Raw genomic sequence first — 21,806 nt, 5'->3', positions numbered from 1 at the left:
GCCCTTGGAGTTTCTATTTTTAAAGTCCACCATAAAAGGGCCGTCCTGGCAATCACAGTGTCAACTCTGAGCTGAGCGCTGTTGATTGCTATTATTTTCTGGTCTTTTTTTAACTTTGATGAATTTGTGGTGCCTAAATGAGAATAAATCATTCTCACATGATGTTGTCTCAAGGTAACAAGGCACAAAAAAATGCTGGAAACCCTTGTTGTCCAAATGTATTGGTAACCCAAGCCTGACAGCACTACAGTGAACAGCATCTCAGGCTTGAAGCAATTCCTTTATATATGACCAGATTTGTGACTGTTTTTTTTTTTTTTTTTTTTTTGTGAAGAATGAAACAGCTGTTTTTTTCCGTGATATCTTCTTCTATATCGGCCTCCTGCCATTCATCGGTGCACTGATGTGGGAGCCACACACACACACAGAGGCATGTTCCTGTCGCTTAGCTACCACTCTGTAGCAGGTTGCCACAGAAACCGGCTCCCGGGCCCTAACGGGGAAGCTGGCGCAGTCCTCAGCTGTGTTGTAGTGGTCTGAGTTTTACCCGTCAGTTGCAAACGGGTAACCCACACAGACCCTGTCTGGATGAAACATTAACTCCTTAATGCCCATCAGTGGTCCAGACAGCCGTTCCTTCAGATAAAGCAGGGATGCACATGGGGCTTTAAAGCCAGGATCACACCAAATCCATGATGTCTTAAACCACCATGCACGATTGGCTGTACAACTGGATAGGTTTTATTTTCTGTACTATAAGCTTTTTGAATTTAAAGTATTAGTAGAGAAAAAGTTGTCTTTTGTCACTCATGGTGTTCCATTTTCGGAACATTCATCTCAACTAATTAACACAATTCTGATTTTGTTCCATGAATATATAGTAGCACTGAATTCTGAGTCAGCTTTGTATGTTTTGTGTTCATATACATTAAATAGTACTGACAGTATTAACTGCAGGCTTCAGTAGTATTAGTAGTGTGTATGTGTGATTTTCGAAAGAAACAGTGTGGAGACTACAGCATCTTCACAACCTGTCCGTGCTATTTATCCACAAACAGATGGAGACCCCTCAGCTGCCTGAAAGGTTGTTGATGTCAAATTTTAAATAGTCTGGAGTCTGAAGCTCTCCATCAAACAGACCGTAATGTTCCCATCCAACCCTCTTACTTAAAAATGAGTACACTGTAGCATTTTATTTTAAACAGCAATTACACAGCCACTTGAATGTTGTCTAAGCAATATCTGTGCAGTGACACACACAAAAGGGATTTGTTTTTTTATTGACCTTGTAAGCGGTGTGATGTGAACTGTAATGCCAAACAAAAGTTTTCATCAACTGCCTGATCATTCAACATAATAACACATTTATTCACCAATATTGCCAGAGTCACCAGTCTTATTTCAACCAACCCTTATCTAACCAGTGTTCCTAGAGCTTCATTATTAATGGTTGGAGTTGGAGCATTACTGTCTTCAGATTCTAAATTCAGCAACATTGAATGGCATTAAAGGTCACGATCACTGACCTTTACCAGTAGTAAAATTGTTTTATGGTTTGTTTCTGTTGCAGATAACCAGTTCAGAATGTCCATCCTGGAGCGCTTGGAGCAGATGGAGAGGAGGATGGCAGAGATGGCCGGCCACCAGCCACAGGGGAGCGGTGGAGCATCCGGTGGTGGAAGCGGAGGAAGCTCAGGAGGAGGAGCAGGTGGTGTAAACAGCAGCCAGTCACAGGTATCTACTGGACACATTAACCTGCATACAAGCAAATGGTCACCTTGGGAGACCATATTACACAAACCAGGCGCCATTAATGGTTTCTCAGTCCATCTCTGTGCTCTTTCTCCAGTCTGTTTCAGGGCAGGCAGGCAGCTCATTTGAGAGCCGGGTGGTGGTGGTCTGTGAGAAGATGATGAACAGGGCCTGCTGGGCCAAGTCCAAGCACCTAATCCACTCCAAGACATTTCGTGGGATGACACTCCTGCATCTGGCTGCCGGGCAGGGTTATGCCACCCTCATCCAGACCCTTATCAAATGGCGGTGAGAGACTCCTCAAGTTGTGACTAGTTTTTGAATAATGTTCGACAATATTTCCTTAATTATTCCATTTAGTAATGATCATGTTTCAAGTTTTGAGGTACAAATGAATAAGTCTGAATGTAATTTAGTACTACATTTTAGTACTTTTCAGTAACAGTCTATGTGAATATCAGTGGTAGTCCTTTTTATTGAATGATGTGGAACTTGTGTATCTGAAACTCTTTTCTAGCACGAAACATGCTGACAGTATTGATCTGGAACTAGAGGTGGACCCCCTTAACGTTGACCACTTCTCCTGCACCCCACTGGTGAGGAACTAAGAGCTTCCTTGTGCCATATGCTCCTCCGTAGCGGAGTTTGTTGAAACTAGGACATCACAGTTAATCAAGAGTTTACAACTGCATTAAACAACAGGATCACATGGATAAGAACATTTAGAGTGAACAGTGAATGGCTGTTGCTTGGGGTGCCACTAGGTGTGAATGGAACAGAGCATTATGCTCTGAAACTGAGCATCATTCTGTTGCTCCAAAAACGGTGCATGGCAGTCTTAAAGCGAACCAATTTTATGTAAATACTAAAAAAAATGAAATGCTATGTTCTTACACAAGTCTCATCCACACAAATATATACTGCTCAAAAAAATTAATGGAACACTTAAACAACACAATGTAACTCCAAGTCAATCACACTGTGAAATTAAACTGTCCACTTAGGAAGCAACACTGATTGACAATCAATTTCACATGCTGTTGTACAAATGGAATAGACTACAGGTAGAAATTACAGGCAATTAGCACGACGTCCCCAATAAAGGCGTGGTCCTGCAGGTGGTGACCACAGACCACTTCTCAGTTCTTATGCTTTCTGACAGATGTTTTGGTCACTTTTGAATGCTGCCAGTGCTTTCCCTCTAGTGGTAACATGAGACGGATTCACACAAGTGGCTCAGGTAGTGCAGCTCATCCAGGAGTGTGTGTTTTTGTAGTGTGTTTTTCCAATTTAATTTTGAATGTGACTCCAAATCTAGACCTTCATGGGTTGATAAAGTTTATTTCCATCCATATTTTTGTGTAGTTTTGTTGTCAGCACATTCAACTATGTAAAGAACAAAGTATTTAATTAGAACATATCATTCATTCAGATCTAGGATGTCTTATTTTCGTGTTCCATTTATTTTTTTGAGCAGTGTGTGTGTGTGTGTGTGTGTATATATATATATATATATATATATATATATATATATATTAAAATATATAAATAATTAATATTTCTGTCAGATTAAAATGCTATCCAAAATATCCAAAAAGTTGGATATTTTCAGCTGTGGTCAGTGGTATCTTGTTTTAATCAAAATGGCCATCATAGTATTTAGAAGAAGTCAGGAAAGAAAATAAAACTGGAATGGAATCTGTAACTTGCTCCTAAACATTGACCCCAAATGCACTTTTTGACCCCAAAGGGGGAGACCTAGAGAGTAAATGCATTAGCACTACTGTTAGCATTAGCACTAATGGTGTGCTCTGTGCAGATGTGGGCATGTGCCCTAGGGCACTTGGAGGCTGCAATGGTGCTGTATAAATGGGACCGACGAGCGCTGGCCATCCCCGACTCTCTGGGACGCCTGCCCCTGTCCATCGCCCGCTCGCGGGGCCACACCCGCCTAGCAGAGTGCTTAGAACAGCTACAGCGGGAGGAGCAGCAGAATCCCTCTGCCCTGCCACCTGCACCCACCCGCATGGCCTTCTCCCAGGCCAATGACCCACCGCCCTCTGACAGCTGGATGGCCACCTGGTCTGGAGACGGTGTGGCAACATCCGGTGTGCAGAAAGCTGCAGCGGGCACCACCATCTCAGCCTCCTCCACCACCATGAACCTGGGTAAGTGGAGAGGGTACATTCAAGGCCGCATTTACACAGAAACGAACACCTGTTCACATAGCACTCTCATTTCTAGCATTCTTAAGTGTTGCTTATTCAATGCAGATCTCCGAAGACCCAGGTCTGAACCATCAAACTACTACAGTAGCGAGTGCCAAAGAGATCTCCCACTGGCCAAAAAACACAAGCCCAACCCTGAAGGGGTGCAGACGCGACCTGACAAGCCCATGTCTGTCCCTCTCAGCCTGGAGCATCAGCAGCTCTGCAGGCTGTCTTCCAGCCCAAAGGGCCTATCGCCTGAGCCTCTTAGCCCAGGGAAGGGGCTGGAGGAGGGTGGGGGTGCCGGGGTTCTCTCCCAGACCAAGCTGGGTACGTTCCGGAGCGCAGGGATCAAGTGGAGCTCCAGAGAGCAGTACGCTGACCGGGCTGGGGCCGGAGGCGTGACAGGAACCAGTGGAGGTGGACTGGGGAAGGAGAAGTCGGTGGGTCGTCTACACCAGCGGGAATCACTGGGGATGCTGATGATGTCAGAGAGGGAGATGGTTGATGCAGAGCTGCTGTCCTACAGGGAGGACCTGGAAAACCAGGGCTGCCTCACACACATGGATGACCTGCAGGTGGGCTCAGCTTCAAAACATCATAACATAACACAACATTTAATACATCACAAGATACAACATCTGTTTCTGACCAATTCCTCCATGCTGTGCATCTTTGAACTGAACCAGAACTACACGTTCATGTTCGTATAACGGTTCAGAGGGCCTGATGACAAAACACACACTTGACCCAGAGGCACATAGAATGGGGCTCATTGAACATTCATCAGGGATCTAAGGAAGAGAGGACAAACTGAGTCTGTGTGTGTGTTTATTTGACACTTGGGTCGAGTACTCTGACCCTTCTGTTGACAGTCTCTGAATGTCCTCACCACATAATAAACATTGATCTTCCCAGACATCAGAGACAGCAGCTCCATTCCATCTATGTCAGATTGCAGAAGGATAGAGCCACTGTGTGTGTTTGTGTGTGTGTGTGTGTGTGTGTGTGTGTGTGTGTGTGCAGGCATGTCGGTGTTCAGAATGTGAATTTGGAATGTATGTTCATGGTGTGTATTTAATCCACTCTTCTTGTTGCTCTCAGGCCAACATGGTATCTCTGGCTGAGCACATCTTAGAGGCCACGCCCAGCAGAGTTAAGCAGGAAAACTTTAGCTCGTGTGACACAGTTCCTTTGGATAACAGCGCCGTCAGCAGCACCATGGACTGGCTCGCCAGTTACCTGGGTGATGCTGAGCACCTCCCCAACATCGCTCACCTAAGGTGAGTACCCAACTTGTAAACATGTTAGTGTGGCTGTAATATATCAAGCTTCTTAAAGTCGCACTAACTTGTCCAAACTAGTATTGTGTAGTTCACAAACGATTTGTTCAAAAGAACACACCTTTTAAGGGAATGTACTGAACCGTATAGGTTCCTCAAGTGATCTGTTCATTTCTCAGTTCGGTTGAGCTGTCAGTGGTGCCTCGCTGTCGCCTGAATAAACGAATCACTCGGTGAACTACACCCTCCTGAATTGTTTTCCTATGAGGGTGACCGTTGTTTTAACAGATTTAACAAACCTAAAATGTTAGACGGCCAGTAATGAGAACTATAGGACAGGAAATTTAAAACAAGTGTACAATAACTTGGCGGATAACACTATTTCCACAATAGATAATGTGCATCTCCTTTCCTAACAGAATAAAGTGTATAGCATGTATGAAATGCACAAAGCTGTAAATCTGTCCAATTCACTGCTCAACATGAACAGTCTGTGGATTTGGTCTGTGATAACCTATTATAATTCGATAAAGCTGAAGTGGCCTCATGTTGTATCGTGGTCAAATGAACATAGATCGATTTGGTGTAGAAAATGATTCACTCTCCATGCTTGTATAAGGCAACAAGGACAGTGGTGGAGATATACCTGCCTCATTTCTCCAGGTCTCTGTACAGTGAGCCCCTCACACCATCGTCCAATCCCGGCCTGAGTCCTGGCGATTCCCCACTTCAGGAGGGGTCGTGTGAGAAGGCGGGGCTCCCGTCCCCAGCGGACTGGGGTGCATTACTCAGTGGCTCCAGCAGTAAAATGGAGCACGAGCTGGGGCAGCTGGCGCTGTCCGACCCCGAGCAGAGAGAGCTGTACGAGGCCGCCAGGCTGGTGCAGACCGCCTTCCGCAAGTACAAGGTACAGGCCAGCGGACAGGTACACACACACACGTACACACATGCACACACACACACGACAGCTCAAGGGTCGTGCTCCCAGTGTTGTGATTTGTGGTGTGAGGCTGTTGGTGTTGAGTTGTGTGTACTGGTGTACCGGTTGTAAGGAATAAAGTCCAATTACACTCTGTCTCGTTCACACACGTACACACACTGCGTTGTCAGTCCCAGTGGCTTGCGCATGGGAAAGGCAGCTTCAGCAATGCATGGCCTGGTTTAGGAAGTGATCGCCCTGCCCATCCTGCACTCCTCGCCCCGATCCCTCTGCCCCCTCCCCCCGCGGCTGGCTGTAATGAGTTTCCACGTCTCAAACTGTTTCCTGTCCCACAGAGTCATCTGGCCTGCGGCACTGCCAGGCCAAACCGCGGGAACGCTGGCGCAGCCACGCCCCTCTCTCTCTCTCTCGCTCTATCTCTCTCTATCTCTATCTCTCATTCTGTCTGTCACTTTACCTGTCTCTCCCTCCTCTGTTATTTCTGGTCCCCTCAAGTCCCCCCGTCTATCCAGTTAGGCTGGTGTGACGTAACCAGGGGTGGGGAATGTGGCGTAGCATTGGATGGTTCCGAAGCCCCTGCCTCCTCACCTTGACTTTCAGCCTCTGTGCTTCCTCCACAGGGGCGGCCGCTGCGAGAACAACAGGAAGTTGCCGCCGCTGTTGTCCAGCGTTGTTACCGGAAGTATAAACAGGTAGGTATGACCAAAAATACTAGGACTGACAAAAAATATTCTCAAAAGTATTTATCCCGGATGTGTTAACAGATGCCTTTTCTCCTTTTTTACAAGCTAACATGGATAGCCTTGAAGGTAACTCACCGGGTTTTGGATCTTTTGCCTGTTTTCCTAGATGCTTTTAATGCCACTACGTTCAGTGTACTGTGTGCGTGGGTTGTCGCACTTCTGTAACGTGCACTTTTGTCTTGGGCAGTATGCACTTTATAAGAAGATGACGCAGGCCGCCATCCTTATCCAGAGTAAGTTCCGCAGCTACCATGAGCAGAAGAAGTTCCAGCAGAGCCGCCGTGCCGCCATGTTGATCCAGCAGTGCTACCGCAGCTACAAGGAGTTTGGTCGCCTCCGGTCCCATCGCCGGTCAAGCTGCTCCACACTTGTCCAACACAAACTCAGGTAACTGTCAGCTGATTCTGTTACGCCTTCCATTAGGCCTGAGTTCTAAAAAAATGAGAATATGTTTTGTTTTGTGCATGTTCTATCTGCTTGTGGTACAAACGGACACTCTGATTTTATTATTAATATTCACAGCAACATTGTGTTTAATGCAGTTTGGTTAGTATCCTTAATATCCTCACTTGCTGTGTTTTTGACTGCATTTCTGACAGTCAGTAATTCTAATAATATTGATATTAAGAGTAAAATAGCCTTTTATGTTCAACAGGCATGTCAACTGAACTATTATTCTGGTTGTCATGACAGTACTTGGCCATATACAGGTCAACAAAGTAATCCTAAATGCAAGGCATGGGATTGAATAAAGGTTAGCATAGTATAATGACAATAATTCATAATATAGTGAAACCATAGAACAGAAAAAGAGGAGAATGGAGGTATGTTCTGATAGTTATTAAAGCTATTTGTTATAATGTTATCAGTGCTTGTAGTTCTTCTGAAAATAACTTTTATCATATTTTACTGTTTGGTTTAGGGTAGTGAGTGAATGGTTTATTCTGTAAGATTGGTTAGTACACATTGACAATTACATCAGGTGCCCTTATCCAGACTTACAATCAGTAGTTACAGGGACAGAGTCCCCTAGAGACACTCTTGCTCAGGGACACAACGGTAGCAGGTGTGGTTTGAACCTGTGACTTTGTGGCCTTCTTGTTTGAGTGCTTCTTACTTAGGCTACTTCCTCGCAACAGTAATTATGTCCCTGTTTCAGAAGCACGCTGCTCACTAAGAGGCAGGACCAGGCAGCCCGCAAGATAATGAGGTTCCTGCGCCGCTGTCGCCACAGGTAAGCCTCTGCCTGCTCTCACGGCGCCCTCTGCTGGACGCCCTTTGTATGAGACATCTTACACAGAAGTAGTCACTTCATATAAGTCGGTGTTGTCTTTAGTGAATGTCTAGTAAATGTCAACAGCTTTACCCTACAACAAGTACAGTACAGAGCGGATACAGGGAACACGCCAGATTCCTTCCTGGTTAATGGCACACTAGCACAAGGTTAACCTCACTCCTGAGGACATGGTGGGGTTGTGGGTTTCACAGAGTGTTGCAGGACCTCTCTCCACTGTACCACACCCCTGTTCCTCCCCACACTGCTGCTGTGTGCTAATAGCTGTCTGGTGTTGTTTTGCTGTCAATGCAAAGCCCCTTGATGGACCATAGACTGTTCAAGAGGGTGAGTGCAGCCTGAGCAAGTCACTTTATTCTCTTCCTGTTCCTCTCTCCTTCTCTCTAACAGTTACTTCACTCTGCCCCCTCCTCCTGGTTTCCTCCATCCCTTTTCTGTCTCCCTCTCTCTTCCATCACGTTTGCTTGGTGCCTGCCTGCATGAGAGCTGTTGACCTGCACAGAGAGCCTGAGAGCTCGACCCCCCACCCCCTCCGAGCAGAAGTGTCTTAACTCCTAAATGAATCACTGCTTATGACTGAATGACAACGACACCTTTACACTAAACCAGCACATCTCTCTCACTCTCTCTTTCTGTCTCTTGGAAACAAATTTGTTTTTCATCTTTCTTCCTCCTCTATATTTCTTTTTTTTCATGTTGTTAAGAAGACATTAGAGAACTCAAGGTAGCCATAACTAAATGATTCGTCTTTTGCATGCCTGGTGACTGGGCCTTGCTTACTGACCTTTTGGCATGCTCAGAAGGATGTCACTTCCTGTGTGCGGGACGGAGGTCCTGTTTAAAGGCTGGCTGTCGCGTGTGATTGGGGTGTGCTTGGTTGGGTCAAGCCTTGGCTGTTCACGTGATGCTGTGTTGTACTGACAGACCCAAGAGATGCATAGGAGACACAAGGAGACAGAAAGAAAGGAAGAAGGAATGAAAGAAACTCAACATTGGTATAGGGATCTGTAGGAACGTCATGTATGGGACCTAGAATGGTTCTTTTACACAGTTTGCATTTTAAAAGAGATCCAAATTCTCCAAAGTCTTTAATTAGCACCTGTAGGAAGTGTTTTTTTAACATTAGAATCAATAGAATATAATATTATAATATATAATATATACATCAGACATAATATTGTGACATTTATACAAATTCAACCTCTTATAGAAAATATTAACATCATTGCTATCCCCCTCTTTGTCTTATTGGTTTTAGAATAATCATTCTAACAAAATAAAACATTTTCTTTGCAAAATTTGAAGCTATGAAAGCTGTGTATGTGTACGTTGTCTTCATGTTGTCTTTGACACCCTCTCTACTGTTTTTCAGAGTGAAAGAGTTGAAAAAGGCCAAGGAACATGAGAGCGTTCAGAAGAGCCCCCTCACGATGTGACATCACTCTTCAGAATCCTTTTTTTTTTTTTTGGCTTTTCAGTTTCAGACGTTTAATGAGAAAACAAATGCGTAGAAACGCACGCTTCGACAGCGACTGCTAAAACACATTTTTCACGCGTTCCTTCTGTCTTTCTTCACAAGGGAATGAGAGGCGACTTCTGCGGATTCAAAAACTTTAGCGGTGAGCTGCTGTATGAGGATGGACATTTGCTTCATGGCATTTTTTGCACTTTTTCATGGATTGATTTTTTTTGGGGAGCATGTAGACACATTACTAATAGAAAACGTTCAGAATGCTGGAAAGGACCTAAAATGTCCTTAACATCAAGTGGATCGTGTAAAGAGGACAGACCGAAAATGTGGAATCAAAGCAGAAACACCTTAGATCTGAGCTCTGAGTGAATTTCATATCCATTCATATACTTTTAAGTGACTAATTCATCTATTTGGAGAAACAAAAAAGAACCAAAAAATGTTGGCAACCCACTGACCCATTTGTACGCACAGTGTTTCCTGACCAGATTAGCAGCCAGTCAGCCACTAAACCCCTGATAACTGCCCACTGCCCTGCCACTGAGTGTAAAGGGGCAGGGCTAAACATGAATGTAGATGAGGCATGACCAGAAATGGGTAGAGCTTAGAACAAATGTCATGTTGGGATTTTTTTTTTGTTAAATTGCATTATAAATTCCATATTTTAATGTGGAATTTTATTCCATTCTCTCCTCTTTCTGGACCTATCCTTTGCATTGTGTCTTTCTCAAAAGTCACGGCTGACATCGTGGTAAAAATACTGACTAATTGAAAGCTACCTTATGACTTTTTATGCAGAGATAGTATTATATTGTTCGCTCCATGCTTTCTGTTACGGTTCTTTGTTTGAAATGAACTTCAGGAGCCCGAGGGGCTTCTGAGGGGCAGATCACATACATTGCCTTGATATCTTAGAGATTCTTCAGAGGGTCTCTAAGCTGGTTCAGAAAGTTAGAGGGGTTAGAGAAATCCATATTTTTCAGTGATTTCTGTATATAAAGAAGGTTGCAGTGCGTAAAGGGAGAAAAAAAAAAACATTTATCTGAACGGGATTGTATTTTAAAAATATATACATTATTTTATTCATTAAATAAGGTACTTAAACAAATAAGAGACAAAAAATGAATATTTGTATAGTTTTGTTTGAATGCCTAAGAAGTATGGTTGTATTGTTTGTACATAGTGTAAATATCTGGGATAAAATGAGATATGTGCATGAGAAACAAAGATTAAAAAAGCAGCATTAGTGGCTATGCTCTGTAAAATGATTAAAAATATTTCACTATAAGAGTATTTTATTTTATTTTTAATGTTCTTAAGAAGAACATCTTGCTAAAGCATGACCTTATTGCAAATATTAAAAGTGGAAAAAATGTATTTAGATTTAGAAGAAATCAGCGAAATCTGAAGACATAGAGGTTTTGTTTACATTCGTTATTTTATTTCGTTTTAATTTGTTTCGATTTCAGTTTTTGTTTTGGGGCTACCAAGAACCTTTTTGCCAATGGTGCCAAGTAATGTGAATGCTGTAATGCTTAATAAGAAAATTAAGTTCATCAGTTCCATTTGACATTCAGCACAGATTCCCATGTGGTGTGAATGAGAGGTCTGAACAAATTAGGTGCTAAGAAGTACAGAGGTGAAGACCTTGCTTATTTCTGACAGCCAGCTTCGCTTTGGATGTTTTTGATGAGTGCTGCTGGAGCCACTGGATATTGGTTGGAGTCCTGGATGTGGTGTCTGGATGGGCCTGAAGGTGTCACTTGCCTGATGTGCATCCTGAGCGAAGTACATCAGTCAGGTGCACATGGCAAAGACCGTACAATCTGTTCTCTCGGTTGTTCTTCTGTTCTTCTATTTCATTTGACATCCTAAAAATGATTGTCAGAATTGTTTTGCATGAAAATGTGAAGTTTTTTTTCTTTTCTTTTTTTCACAAAATGTACAACTTTGGTTTATGGTTAAGAGTGTAAATGGGGCAAGTGCCTATCCATCTTGTTTCAGCATCTGTCGGTATGTATTCTGTGATCATTCTGTGAACGCACTGGAATTCATGACAAATTCACCTGATTTCTGGGAAATACTTGCCACTGCAATCTCACCAACCTGTTACAAATCCAAATATGAAATGTTTCTGTTTTCAACGTTTTATTCAGGTTCTTTTTTTTTTCCCAACGTGAAAATGCAAATAGACTGTGCATTCACATTATTCCATATAATTCCAGTGGTTAAATGCCTTGCATCCTTCATTCCAGTAGTGGTTTAGGATGTCAGCTATCGCACTGCTGTGACCACTTGAAAAGGTCTTATTATGCTTGCATGGTACATAGATAACTGGGTGGCCAAAGTGCACCCGAAGCATGCTTATTTTTGTAGAGTCGGTAGTCAGGTAGACTTGTTTAAGACTTCTTGTTCTGTAAAGCTGAGGACGTTGACAGAGGGCTTACTAATGGACAGCAGAGGAGAAATTCTAGAAATAATAATAATAAAAACAGTGGGGAAAAAAATCCAGTATTCACACATTGAAGGGCAGAATGAATTCATGTTGCTTTTGGACAATTTGTTGAATTCAGTTTGAATTTGAGCGCTCATTGTTTCTTTCGGCATATCAGCAGGTCCGAACGTTTAAGGCTCCTCGCACACCCGCGTGCCGGTGGAGAAGCCTTGCGATCACGTCTTTAGTGTCATAGCTTCGGGAGCCAGTCGGCTCCCTTTTGTATTTTTACTCAGGGTGCCAAATCGAGGTGGGGGAAGTGGAGCAGGACGCTGGGGAGGCAGAGGCAGTGTTCCCCTGCTGCAAAATGAGCCAGAATGTCTCTCAAAAAATGACTGTGATACTGAATAAGTTCTAGTGTTCATTTTTTTTATCCAAAAGTGGGCTGAGCTGCAATACAACCAAATGACCAACCAAAAGTTGGCTTTTTATCCCCCTTCTTTAAGCAAGGTGACAACTCCTGTTTGAGGGATGAAAATTGGCCGTAGCCATTTAATTAATTTTAATTTAATATCATTTATTGAACTGGAAGATGCTGCACATAGTGTTACCCACCTTGCTCTGTATCATAGAACATTAGGGTAATTTTATATGTTTTTGCAGCATCTTACAAATCTGTAAATATCTGTCCAGCATTGTGCAGCATTATACGTTTAATGAGAATGGATATGCAAGAAGTATGCAAGAAGATGCATGCGCCCCATAATACAACTTCCATACTTAAGACAGACATTCAATGCATTGTATCGATTCAGTGTGTTTATATATATATGTTACTATATATGTTAATATAATATATGTTTAAATATATGAAGTTTCCTTTGGTTTTGTCATATACCTAAAGGTAATTTTTACTTGAAAACTTGTGATAATTGGCTTTTAACTTGGTCTTTGTATGGTATTGCAGGTTAGCTTGCAGGTACCTCATTTTTTTTTTATTTAGCTTTTTGTATCACACTCAGCTAATTTTTACAAACAAACAAAAAAAACTGCCTTCTTCTCAACTATTCCTCTCTTTTGCACCCATTCTCCAGAAAAGTAGGCACACCGTCCGGAACAACAGGGCAGAACAAAAAGAAGAAGAAGAAAAAAAAAACGTTTTCCACTTGAGGACACAGCAATAATCAATAATAAATCCTTATTTCTTACTAAGTGGAGACCTGTGCACCTATCTGAAACCGGCCAATTGGACACACGTAGTTGACTTACTCTTATGCAAATACCAGTATTGCAGGATTAGCATTCATTAGTTTATGAACAGAGATTATATGACACACTTACTTACTGAGCTGCACGTTTCATCAATTCAAAAACCCTGAGGGGGAAAAAACCCACAACACAGCCCTGCTTTTGTACAACGTAGTGGGGCCTTTGACACTTTGCATGTGAGACTAGTGTTAGGCCTGTTTCTCTCTTCTTTTTAGTCGTCTTTCTCTTTGTCTGTCCCTGTCATGTAGCCCTCTTCCTCTGCCCTGCTTTTCTCTCTCTCTCTCTCTCTCTCTCTCTCTCCTCTCCCCCTTTTTTTTTCTGGGTGTGTTTTTGCTCTCTCTTTCTCTATCTTTCTCTCTGTGTTTGACCCTCTCTGGTTTGTAAGTTTTATTTTTGTAACTGTGCATGTAAAAGCGTCACTGAATCGATGGATATGTTTAAAAAAAACTATTAAAAAAAGAGAATTCAGCTGCTGAAGCCATGCAAAACATTTTGAATTGCCCTTAAAATATGAAAGATGTTTTCTGAATGCTTTATATTCTTTCTGCTGTAAAATAATAAAAAAAAATGGGGAAAAAAAAAGTAATCACAGTCTTTTCTTCATTTTTTTACATGAAATCATATAATCTAACAGTGGTGGCCTATAGTGGATAAGGAAGCGGCCCCGTAATCAGAAGGTTGTTGGTTCGAATCCCGACCCGCCAAGGTGCCACTGAGCAAAGTACAGTCCCCACACACTGGTCCCCAGGTGCCTGGATAAATGCAGAGGACGTATTTCGTTGTGTCACCATGTGCTGTGCTGCAGTGTTTCACAATGACAATCACTTCACTTTCATCTGATGGCTCTGGTTCCATTCATTTGTCGTCTTCAGGTTTGAGTTGTGATGCTCAACCAGCACGTTGCGGCATTCTGCTGCAGGGAGTCGTGCCTCTGAGTCAGACCCAGGTAGTTTGCTGAATGGACATTTCCGAGAAGAGTCTCTGGAGTCTGGGGGAGTGATGTGGGTTTTTAAATAAAGTTTTATGAAGTGTATAAGTGTCCTTTGTCAGCTGAGGGACTGCAGGACATGGCATTGGTTAGGCGGAGAGGTTATAAAGCCATTTTGACCCGGTCAGTCTCCACTTTCCTGATCACCTGCCACAGAGTCAGATCTCGTCTCTCAGGTACGTCTTCATTCATGGACAACTGAGCTGTTTGAATGGATGTTTGTCAATGTTAATATAAAATGCATGTTAGGACGAGTTTTATCAGCATGTAAATATTCCTGGTTCCAGCCATCCTGAACTTGACACTAGGCACAACTCTGGGAATTAAGTATGGGGTTTGGTGTCAAAGGTGTCCTTTAGAGTTAAAAACAGATTTTTAATGTGATTTATTGACAGGAGTGGGTTTAAATCCAGTATGAGGAACTAGCGTGAATTAAATCTGTCAATCATCTATTTTAAACTTTATAAAAACATAATTTGTGTTCTGTTCTGGGTGACAAAAATACCTACACACCAACAAAAAGGGGGAGTTAGTTTCTCTTTTATTTATTTATACAGAAATCCTGATTGCACATTTCACACATTTGTGTGAACAAGGGCCACACTTTGCACATGGCGCTGCCCTTAGCGCCACCTTTTACATAGACAGCCATAATATATTCCATATATATATTCACAATAAAATGACTGAACTGTACTATACTCTTCTATATTGTGCTTTTCTTTGTCTTGTGTGCTGCGTGTTGTATTACATTGTTTTGTGCGGTGCTGAGCTGTGGTGTGTGGTCATGTTGTAGAAACCATAATGAAGTTGGCATTTCCCCTTACACTGCTCGTTCTCTTGGTGAGATGGAGTGACAGCCAGCCGGTGCAGGCTGACACCGAGGTGCTGAATGAGGTAAGCACACACACACACACACACACAAATGCTCTAACTTTATGCTCCTCAGTGACAAGATCCATTAAAGATGCAATTATGTTGACACATAAACAACAATATAAACTTTACGTTGTAGCTGAGCTGCGTGCAGCAGCAGAGCTGAAGATTGAGTTTTTTATGGCCCGTTATTACGGGCCGTTGGTTTCATGTGAGGATTTGACGTTGAGACACTAGTGGCCGTTTGTTAGCTGTTAGAGCTGCTCCAGGAGACTGGCTATGTGTCCGACGAGGCACCGCCTGAGAACATTATCGAGGAGCAGTGGACGGGTCCGGACGTCCAAGGAAAAAGAGACCTGCCACGCCTGGGCGTGGCCATCCACAGAGCTTATCCCCTAAGGGTTAGCAACAGGTGGGACTGAACTGCTTTTCTAAAACTATTAACAGATGATTTCTCAACATGACACTATGTCAACATCAGCTTTAGGTTAACATGCTCTCTCTATCCCTGCAGGAAGAATGCGGATGCCGGGAAATTCCATTTCGCTTATCCACCCGAGCGCATGGCTGGAGTCCGAGGCTGAGGGCTTTCGTCGTAAAACTACAAACTGGATGTACACAAGTGTCATGTAAAATGCATTAAAAGTTAATTGGCAGATATAGTTTTTTTTTTTTTTTCAGAATATATAAAAAAATTGCTAAAAACTATACAAATACAAATCTATCGGTATGTGGGTCCTGTGGCCCTGATTCATTTAGTACCAAACTTGGATTCTTTCTTCTTTTTATGGTCTTGCATAAACCATGATGCCTTGAAGAAGAGACGCATGAGCATGACTTCCCTGCATGTGGTGTTGTATAACTGGAAAGCGAATAAAAGAGTTTTTACCGTGCCTTGTTTGAGTTTATAGGTGACAGGCGATAGAGGGTGGTGCCTGTGGAATTCCATGCTGTTTTTCATTCAAGTTCTAGAAGCTGAGAGTTAAACATAAGAGAAGAGGAGCAGGCGGTCTCCTAAAGTTTCTTTTTTAACATTTTTCATATGTGAAGGATGTAGACATGATCATAAGTGTTAAGAAATCCATTGAGATTCCAGACTCCTAGGGTGTGTGTTTGAGAGTAAGAATGTATTAGTGCGTCTCTCAGTGCCATTTCTCCTGAAGAGGTGTATTCTAAACACAGGACTTCCAGAAGCAGTCAGAAGCTCTCTTCTTTCGCTGGACTTGCCAGACTCCGAGCAGAGGGCTGGAAGGTTGGCTGTGTCACAGAAGGACTTTCTGCTGCATTAAAGGGGGGGAAGAGAACGATGAAGTGAAAATCAATCTAAATCAAGCGGCGCACAGCAGAGGCTCAGCATTTTTCATGCCCTGGAAAGTTTGGGTGCTTCAGCGCTTCTCACCTCTACGGGAAGCACGCCGGCTGCTCCGAGTCCAAAGGAAGAGTCAGAGAGCAAAACTCACATCAAAGCAGGACTTCTGTACAGTGACCAGAGGCAAAACATACCAAACGTGAAACGAGTGAACTGAAACTTTTACATATACACGTATACACCGTCCCCCACACAGACCACCAATCACACTGCGAACAACACACCGTGGGCATCTTCTGAATTTACATTAACACAAACACACCCTTTAGTGACATTAGTGACATATCGACATGCTCAGGTTTAAATCCTCCAGGGTGACAATCCCATTTGAATCTCGGTTTCTAAAAACATCATGTTCTGGGTGAGGAGGATACTTTTTTTTTTTTCTTATTAATCCTTAGGGTACTTGGTAAAAAACAATTAATGAAAATGCAGCACGTTATCTCAGAACGTGGTGTATGAAAGAAGAGACACCCATCCACCTACTCCTGTACAGTTCTGATGATGAATCAGTGGATGATTGTTCAACTTTACTTTTAGCTGTGCTGGATTCTCCAGGGAGCAGTGAGGAGGAGCCTGGTCCACTCTTCCTCTGTGCCATGAAAACAAATTCCTCTGGAATGATGAATCCATCCTCAGCCACCAACGCTGAAGAGGGAGCAGAAAGCCGATGGCAGCGACCAAACCTGGTGTAAAGGTGACTGGACAGCTAAAACTAAGACCAAGGGCGTGGTGCAAGCAAGCTGATTTCAGTTTGCTCATTTAGAGCCATAATAAATGCGCTGATTGTTTACAGCCATCTTTTATTAAAAAGATGAGGGTGTGGTTTTCTGTGCCATTTTCTAGAAAATCACACAATGAAGATCTATTTCCTGCTCAATTCAAGTCAATATCTCCTGGGTTCTGTGCCTGCCTTCCTAAGCACCATTCGATTTCACTAATTGCAGTCTCCTATTTGAAGGGAATGGAAACGACTGGACAACATGACTCACAAAGAACGAAGAAACCAAAGAGAGCATCGCTGTAAGCTACTCATGACTTCTGTAGAATCTAAAATAAAATGTTTTGTTTACTACTCTTGCCACTTTTGTGATCTAGTCATATAGAGAATTTGAAAATAAGAGCAAGCAGGACAGCAAGGACATTGCTGAGGGGGTCAGGTGTCAGCGTGGCCTCACTGAGGTCCTCATACAGGTTATGTACCGTTGATCCGGTCAGGATCTGGCACGCTTCTCAGCCCCACCTCCCCTCTAATCATCGTAAAATCCCCTCTGAGTGAAATGCACGAATAAACAGATCAATAAAAAGGGGACAGGCTGAGGTTTACTCAGTCGGGCTGTAGGCGGAGTTTACTGCATCAACCTTGTGGTGCTTTGAGTTGCAATCCGAGTGCAGATGTGAAAAGCAGCCATTAAACCGCCCAGCGAAAGCAAGAAGCAAAAAGCCATTTCACTGGCACGCCATCTTCTTATTACACTTCTCAGCTTTTACACAGATTTATACGTTATTGGTCTTATTCACACTTTGCGATGTTTGTCTATAACAGCAAATATGGTTCTGAGAAGCGCAGTGCTCATTTGCAGATGCCCCACAGAGATGGATTCAAATGGATGTTCAAGGTAAGATCAGAAGGTCAGATGTCAGGGTCTGTGCTGGGACTAAGCTCGGTTGATGTCACCATAATTCTGTGGGCCTTGCTGTTCCCACCACACTCAATCTCACACAGTCACTATAAAACGTTTCCGCGCCCAGAGCCCGGCTGAATAATATGCAGGGTGGGTCGCTGATTAATAAGCCTGGTTTTAAATGACGGGGTGACTCAGTTTCGTCTCCACACCATGTCCGATGCGACCAATGTTCATCACAGGCACCACGTCAGTGACTGATTGAAGGACAGACATTTCATTTACGCTGCTCGGACCTTGACACTGAGACTGAGTATTATATCTTCCAGTTGACAGCTTATTGTTACAAAGTCTCCCTTCAGCTCCTGTCACTATATCCTTAAGTACCGGTATGTGGATTGGATGTTTGTCCTTGTGCATGAAGTGGAGTTTGGTGGGATGGTGGGATGACTCAGCGCGAAGAGGGATGTGTTACTGAACATTGGGCCGCTTGCCAAGGTAGGCAGCAAGAAAAGGAAAAGTGCACAGCATTAACGAGATAAACAAACTTAAATAAAAGTGATGCAAATTGGTGATGTCAAATTAAACGTGTCAAGTAAGAGGATACAGTCAGGGTGCTGCCATGTGCAGTTTGTGTTTGATATCAACTAGTCCGCCATTAGATGTCCGTTTCTGTCCACACATTTACATTTACAGCATTTACCAGACGTCCTTATCCAGAGCGACATACAATCAGTAGTGACAGGGACACACCCCCCCCCCACCCCCCGAAGACACTTACAAATTTACTAGACAATGTCATCAAAAATAGGCAAATTGACCAAAACATTCTAGTATTAAATGAAGAAAACACCCGTGAATAACACAGCTTATTTCAGCAAGATCAGCAAGGCCGTAAAAATCAAGCAATATGCTGTTTCATTAATTAAGCAACTTTTCATTACATTAATTGTGCTCTTTCTAAACCTTCACTGGATTATCAAGTATTCATTTTATATACATTAAAAAGCCATTCTAATATGCACAATAAAAACAATATTAATATGTTTATTTACATATTAACTTTGTAAGGCTTTGTAATACCCTCCCTCCACTTAGAAGAACAGCATCAACTGGAATAAACTAAGATTTCTCTTTGCATGGTTGCTGTTCAGATGATGGGCTGCATTGCTTCCCAGGGCCCTGCCGCACCTCCAGCAGATGCAGCATTAACCCCAACAACAAGGCGAGCAACATTGCTTCTCTTTACCTCCTAACCATGCCCCCTCTCCCATCAACAGGCCGAACAGGCAGACACTATAACAAGGGTGAAGGTCCATGGGTTTTTTACTGAGAAAATCCCCATAGAGGTGGGTTTAAAACATGGGTGCCCTTTGTCAGCACCCCTGTTTGTCTTGTGTATGGAGCCATTGGCAAAGGTTTAAAAAAGGATTTAAGAGGGATGGTTGACAGTAGACAACAAGTCAATACAAGAAGGTTTACATTTTGGTAAAGATTATTCAGAAGGGACTGGTATTAAGTTACGTGTGGATAAGAAGGAGATATTGGCCAGAATATAGAAGAAACCTTAATCTACAACTAAAAGAAAAACATAAAGGTGCTGGGGATTTATTTTGGGAAGAAACAGATAAGGAAAATTGGGAAGCAAAAATTGTGTGTTTGGAGATCAAGGGATTTGTTGTGTATAAAACAGAATCTCTGCTCAGCCTTTATAGATGTAGGCTTATCCCAAGCAGTAAATGTGTTGTGGGTAATAACTTTTGATAAAGAAATTGTGTTGAATGGATTAAAGCAAAGGGTGATAAAACAACAGCAATTTTGAAAACTATGGGCAATAGTTATTCACCGGTTAGACTGCACCATTTCAGTTTGGATCTCTGTTCAAAAAAAACTTTATTGCATTTATGATTTGTTAGGATTACTACACATCCTGTTATCCATACCATCCTACTACATAATGCTACATTAACATGTAGCATTACTATACTATAGTACTATACATATTGTATACAATTAGAGAGTGTCTGGCATCTCAATATCCAGGAGATGATGAATATTTGCATACAGGGGGCGGTCCTAGCTTGTCCTGGGTGAACATCCTCTCTAGCAGATGCAATTTCTGCAATTTCACACAACCCAGAATAAATGTATTGTGACATAATGAGCTTGGATTGTCAATATTATGAAATGTACTTTAACTGAAAGCACCCCACTGATAGATGTGAGATTTCAGAAGCAAGCAGGTACACCGAGGACCTCACACTCACGCCACGCATATATGGGTGTAATAGAATTTAGAGTACACAACAATACTAAAGTTAGCTCCTTATTCAAATTGTCTGTTCAACCTTAAATACTGCTCAGCAGGCTGCAATACCATTTATTTTACATGGAAATGTGAATTTTTGTCATAAATCTATGTGTACATGAGCAAAGTTCCCAGGTCAATTTTACAGTGAAATGTGTTTTGGGCCACAAAGGTATTAGTTGATACTATTTCTACCCTAAACAAGTGCATTTTCAGTGGCCCAGAGCTTTTAAATTGTAGTTTGTTTGTTTTTTGTAAAAGAATGCCATCAATCAATCCAATGCCATCAATCAATTCGGTTCCCATGAGAAATGTTTAGTGTTAACAGTGCCAGACAGATCACACTTGATACCATTTGTAATAGTTCAGAATTTTGAGTGTGCACAGAGATCATCCCCATACACAGATTTAAAACGCTCATTATTTCTGAAACAGAATCGCTGAACTACAGAATACGGGTACTGCAGACCATACTTCACTGTGAGCAGCAGGACGGCTCTAACAAATATGACTGCTACCATGTGATCGTGTTGGTTTTGCCTTATGAAGGGCTGCCGTCCCGTTTACAGTATGTTTGAGTTTGAGTAGTAGGAGATGTCCGTGTGGCGCCACCTGCTGGCTCCTGACTTTGAAAGTTGAAGCCAGGGACCATCTGTCTGGACAGGGGACCACCAATCCAGAGCAACGGGTGTTGGAATTTAATCTAGCAATCGCAATCTTGAAATAAGAAAAAAAATCGCTGGTAATACAAAATGATGGAGTACTTTCTGCAGATGTGTATTAGAATTAAGAATTGTCACTAGTATACCCCTTGCTGTTAAGTTAATCGGTGGGTAATTATAGCAGGGGGTTTCAAAAAAGTTCCTGGAAATTTGTAAAAGAAGTGTGGACTTTCTTCAGACCATGCAAAAGTAAATACAAAACTAGAAATGACCGTGAAATTAGGAGGAGGTTTTAAAATATTAAACAAATGATTTTTATAGAACTCATGTCTACAAAATAAGTATAGATTGAAATTTAAGCAGTGGGTTTCACTCAGTATCAATCAAATTCTGACTGGGGGGAAACATCAAGAAGAAAGAAGGGAGAAAGAAAGGCAAAATAAGGAAAAATACAAATAAGTTTTAAGTGTACAAAGAAAAGATCAAGCTTGAAGAAAAAAAGTGCTGGAATGGAGGACGGAAGATGAAACTAAATGAGAAGCGTACACTGTTCTTTTTCAGGAAAGCAGTAAAATCATAAAGGAA

The 21,806-nt window shown here is 42.3% G+C and overlaps 1 protein-coding gene across 8 annotated transcripts in view; it reads left to right on the top strand.

Moving 5' to 3' along the window:
- The window catches only part of camta1a (calmodulin binding transcription activator 1a), a 319,797-nt gene extending 308,819 nt beyond the window's left edge, over positions 1-10,978 (top strand). For 6 of the 8 annotated variants that reach the window (XM_028992546.1, XM_028992543.1, XM_028992548.1 and 3 more), the window contains 13 exons: positions 1,571-1,734; positions 1,850-2,040; positions 2,270-2,348; positions 3,572-3,920; positions 4,026-4,537; positions 5,064-5,242; positions 5,906-6,149; positions 6,803-6,874; positions 6,971-6,991; positions 7,113-7,312; positions 8,085-8,159; positions 8,516-8,546; positions 9,592-10,978. In XM_028992546.1, coding sequence (XP_028848379.1) covers positions 1,571-1,734; positions 1,850-2,040; positions 2,270-2,348; positions 3,572-3,920; positions 4,026-4,537; positions 5,064-5,242; positions 5,906-6,149; positions 6,803-6,874; positions 6,971-6,991; positions 7,113-7,312; positions 8,085-8,159; positions 8,516-8,546; positions 9,592-9,624 — 2,150 coding nt within the window. In that variant the 3' untranslated portion in view covers positions 9,625-10,978. The remainder of the gene's footprint in view (positions 1-1,570; positions 1,735-1,849; positions 2,041-2,269; positions 2,349-3,571; positions 3,921-4,025; positions 4,538-5,063; positions 5,243-5,905; positions 6,150-6,802; positions 6,875-6,970; positions 6,992-7,112; positions 7,313-8,084; positions 8,160-8,515; positions 8,547-9,591) is intronic. The other 2 variants (XM_028992544.1, XM_028992547.1) reach the window with 2 other exon arrangements.
- Positions 10,979-21,806: the final 10,828 nt, after the last annotated feature.

This window comes from Denticeps clupeoides, chromosome 10 (genome assembly GCF_900700375.1).
Source record: "Denticeps clupeoides chromosome 10, fDenClu1.1, whole genome shotgun sequence".
Taxonomy (NCBI): Eukaryota; Metazoa; Chordata; class Actinopteri; order Clupeiformes; family Denticipitidae; genus Denticeps; species Denticeps clupeoides.
The sequence above is the reverse complement of the archived record's forward strand: the minus strand, read 5'-3'. Positions and strand labels throughout refer to the sequence as shown.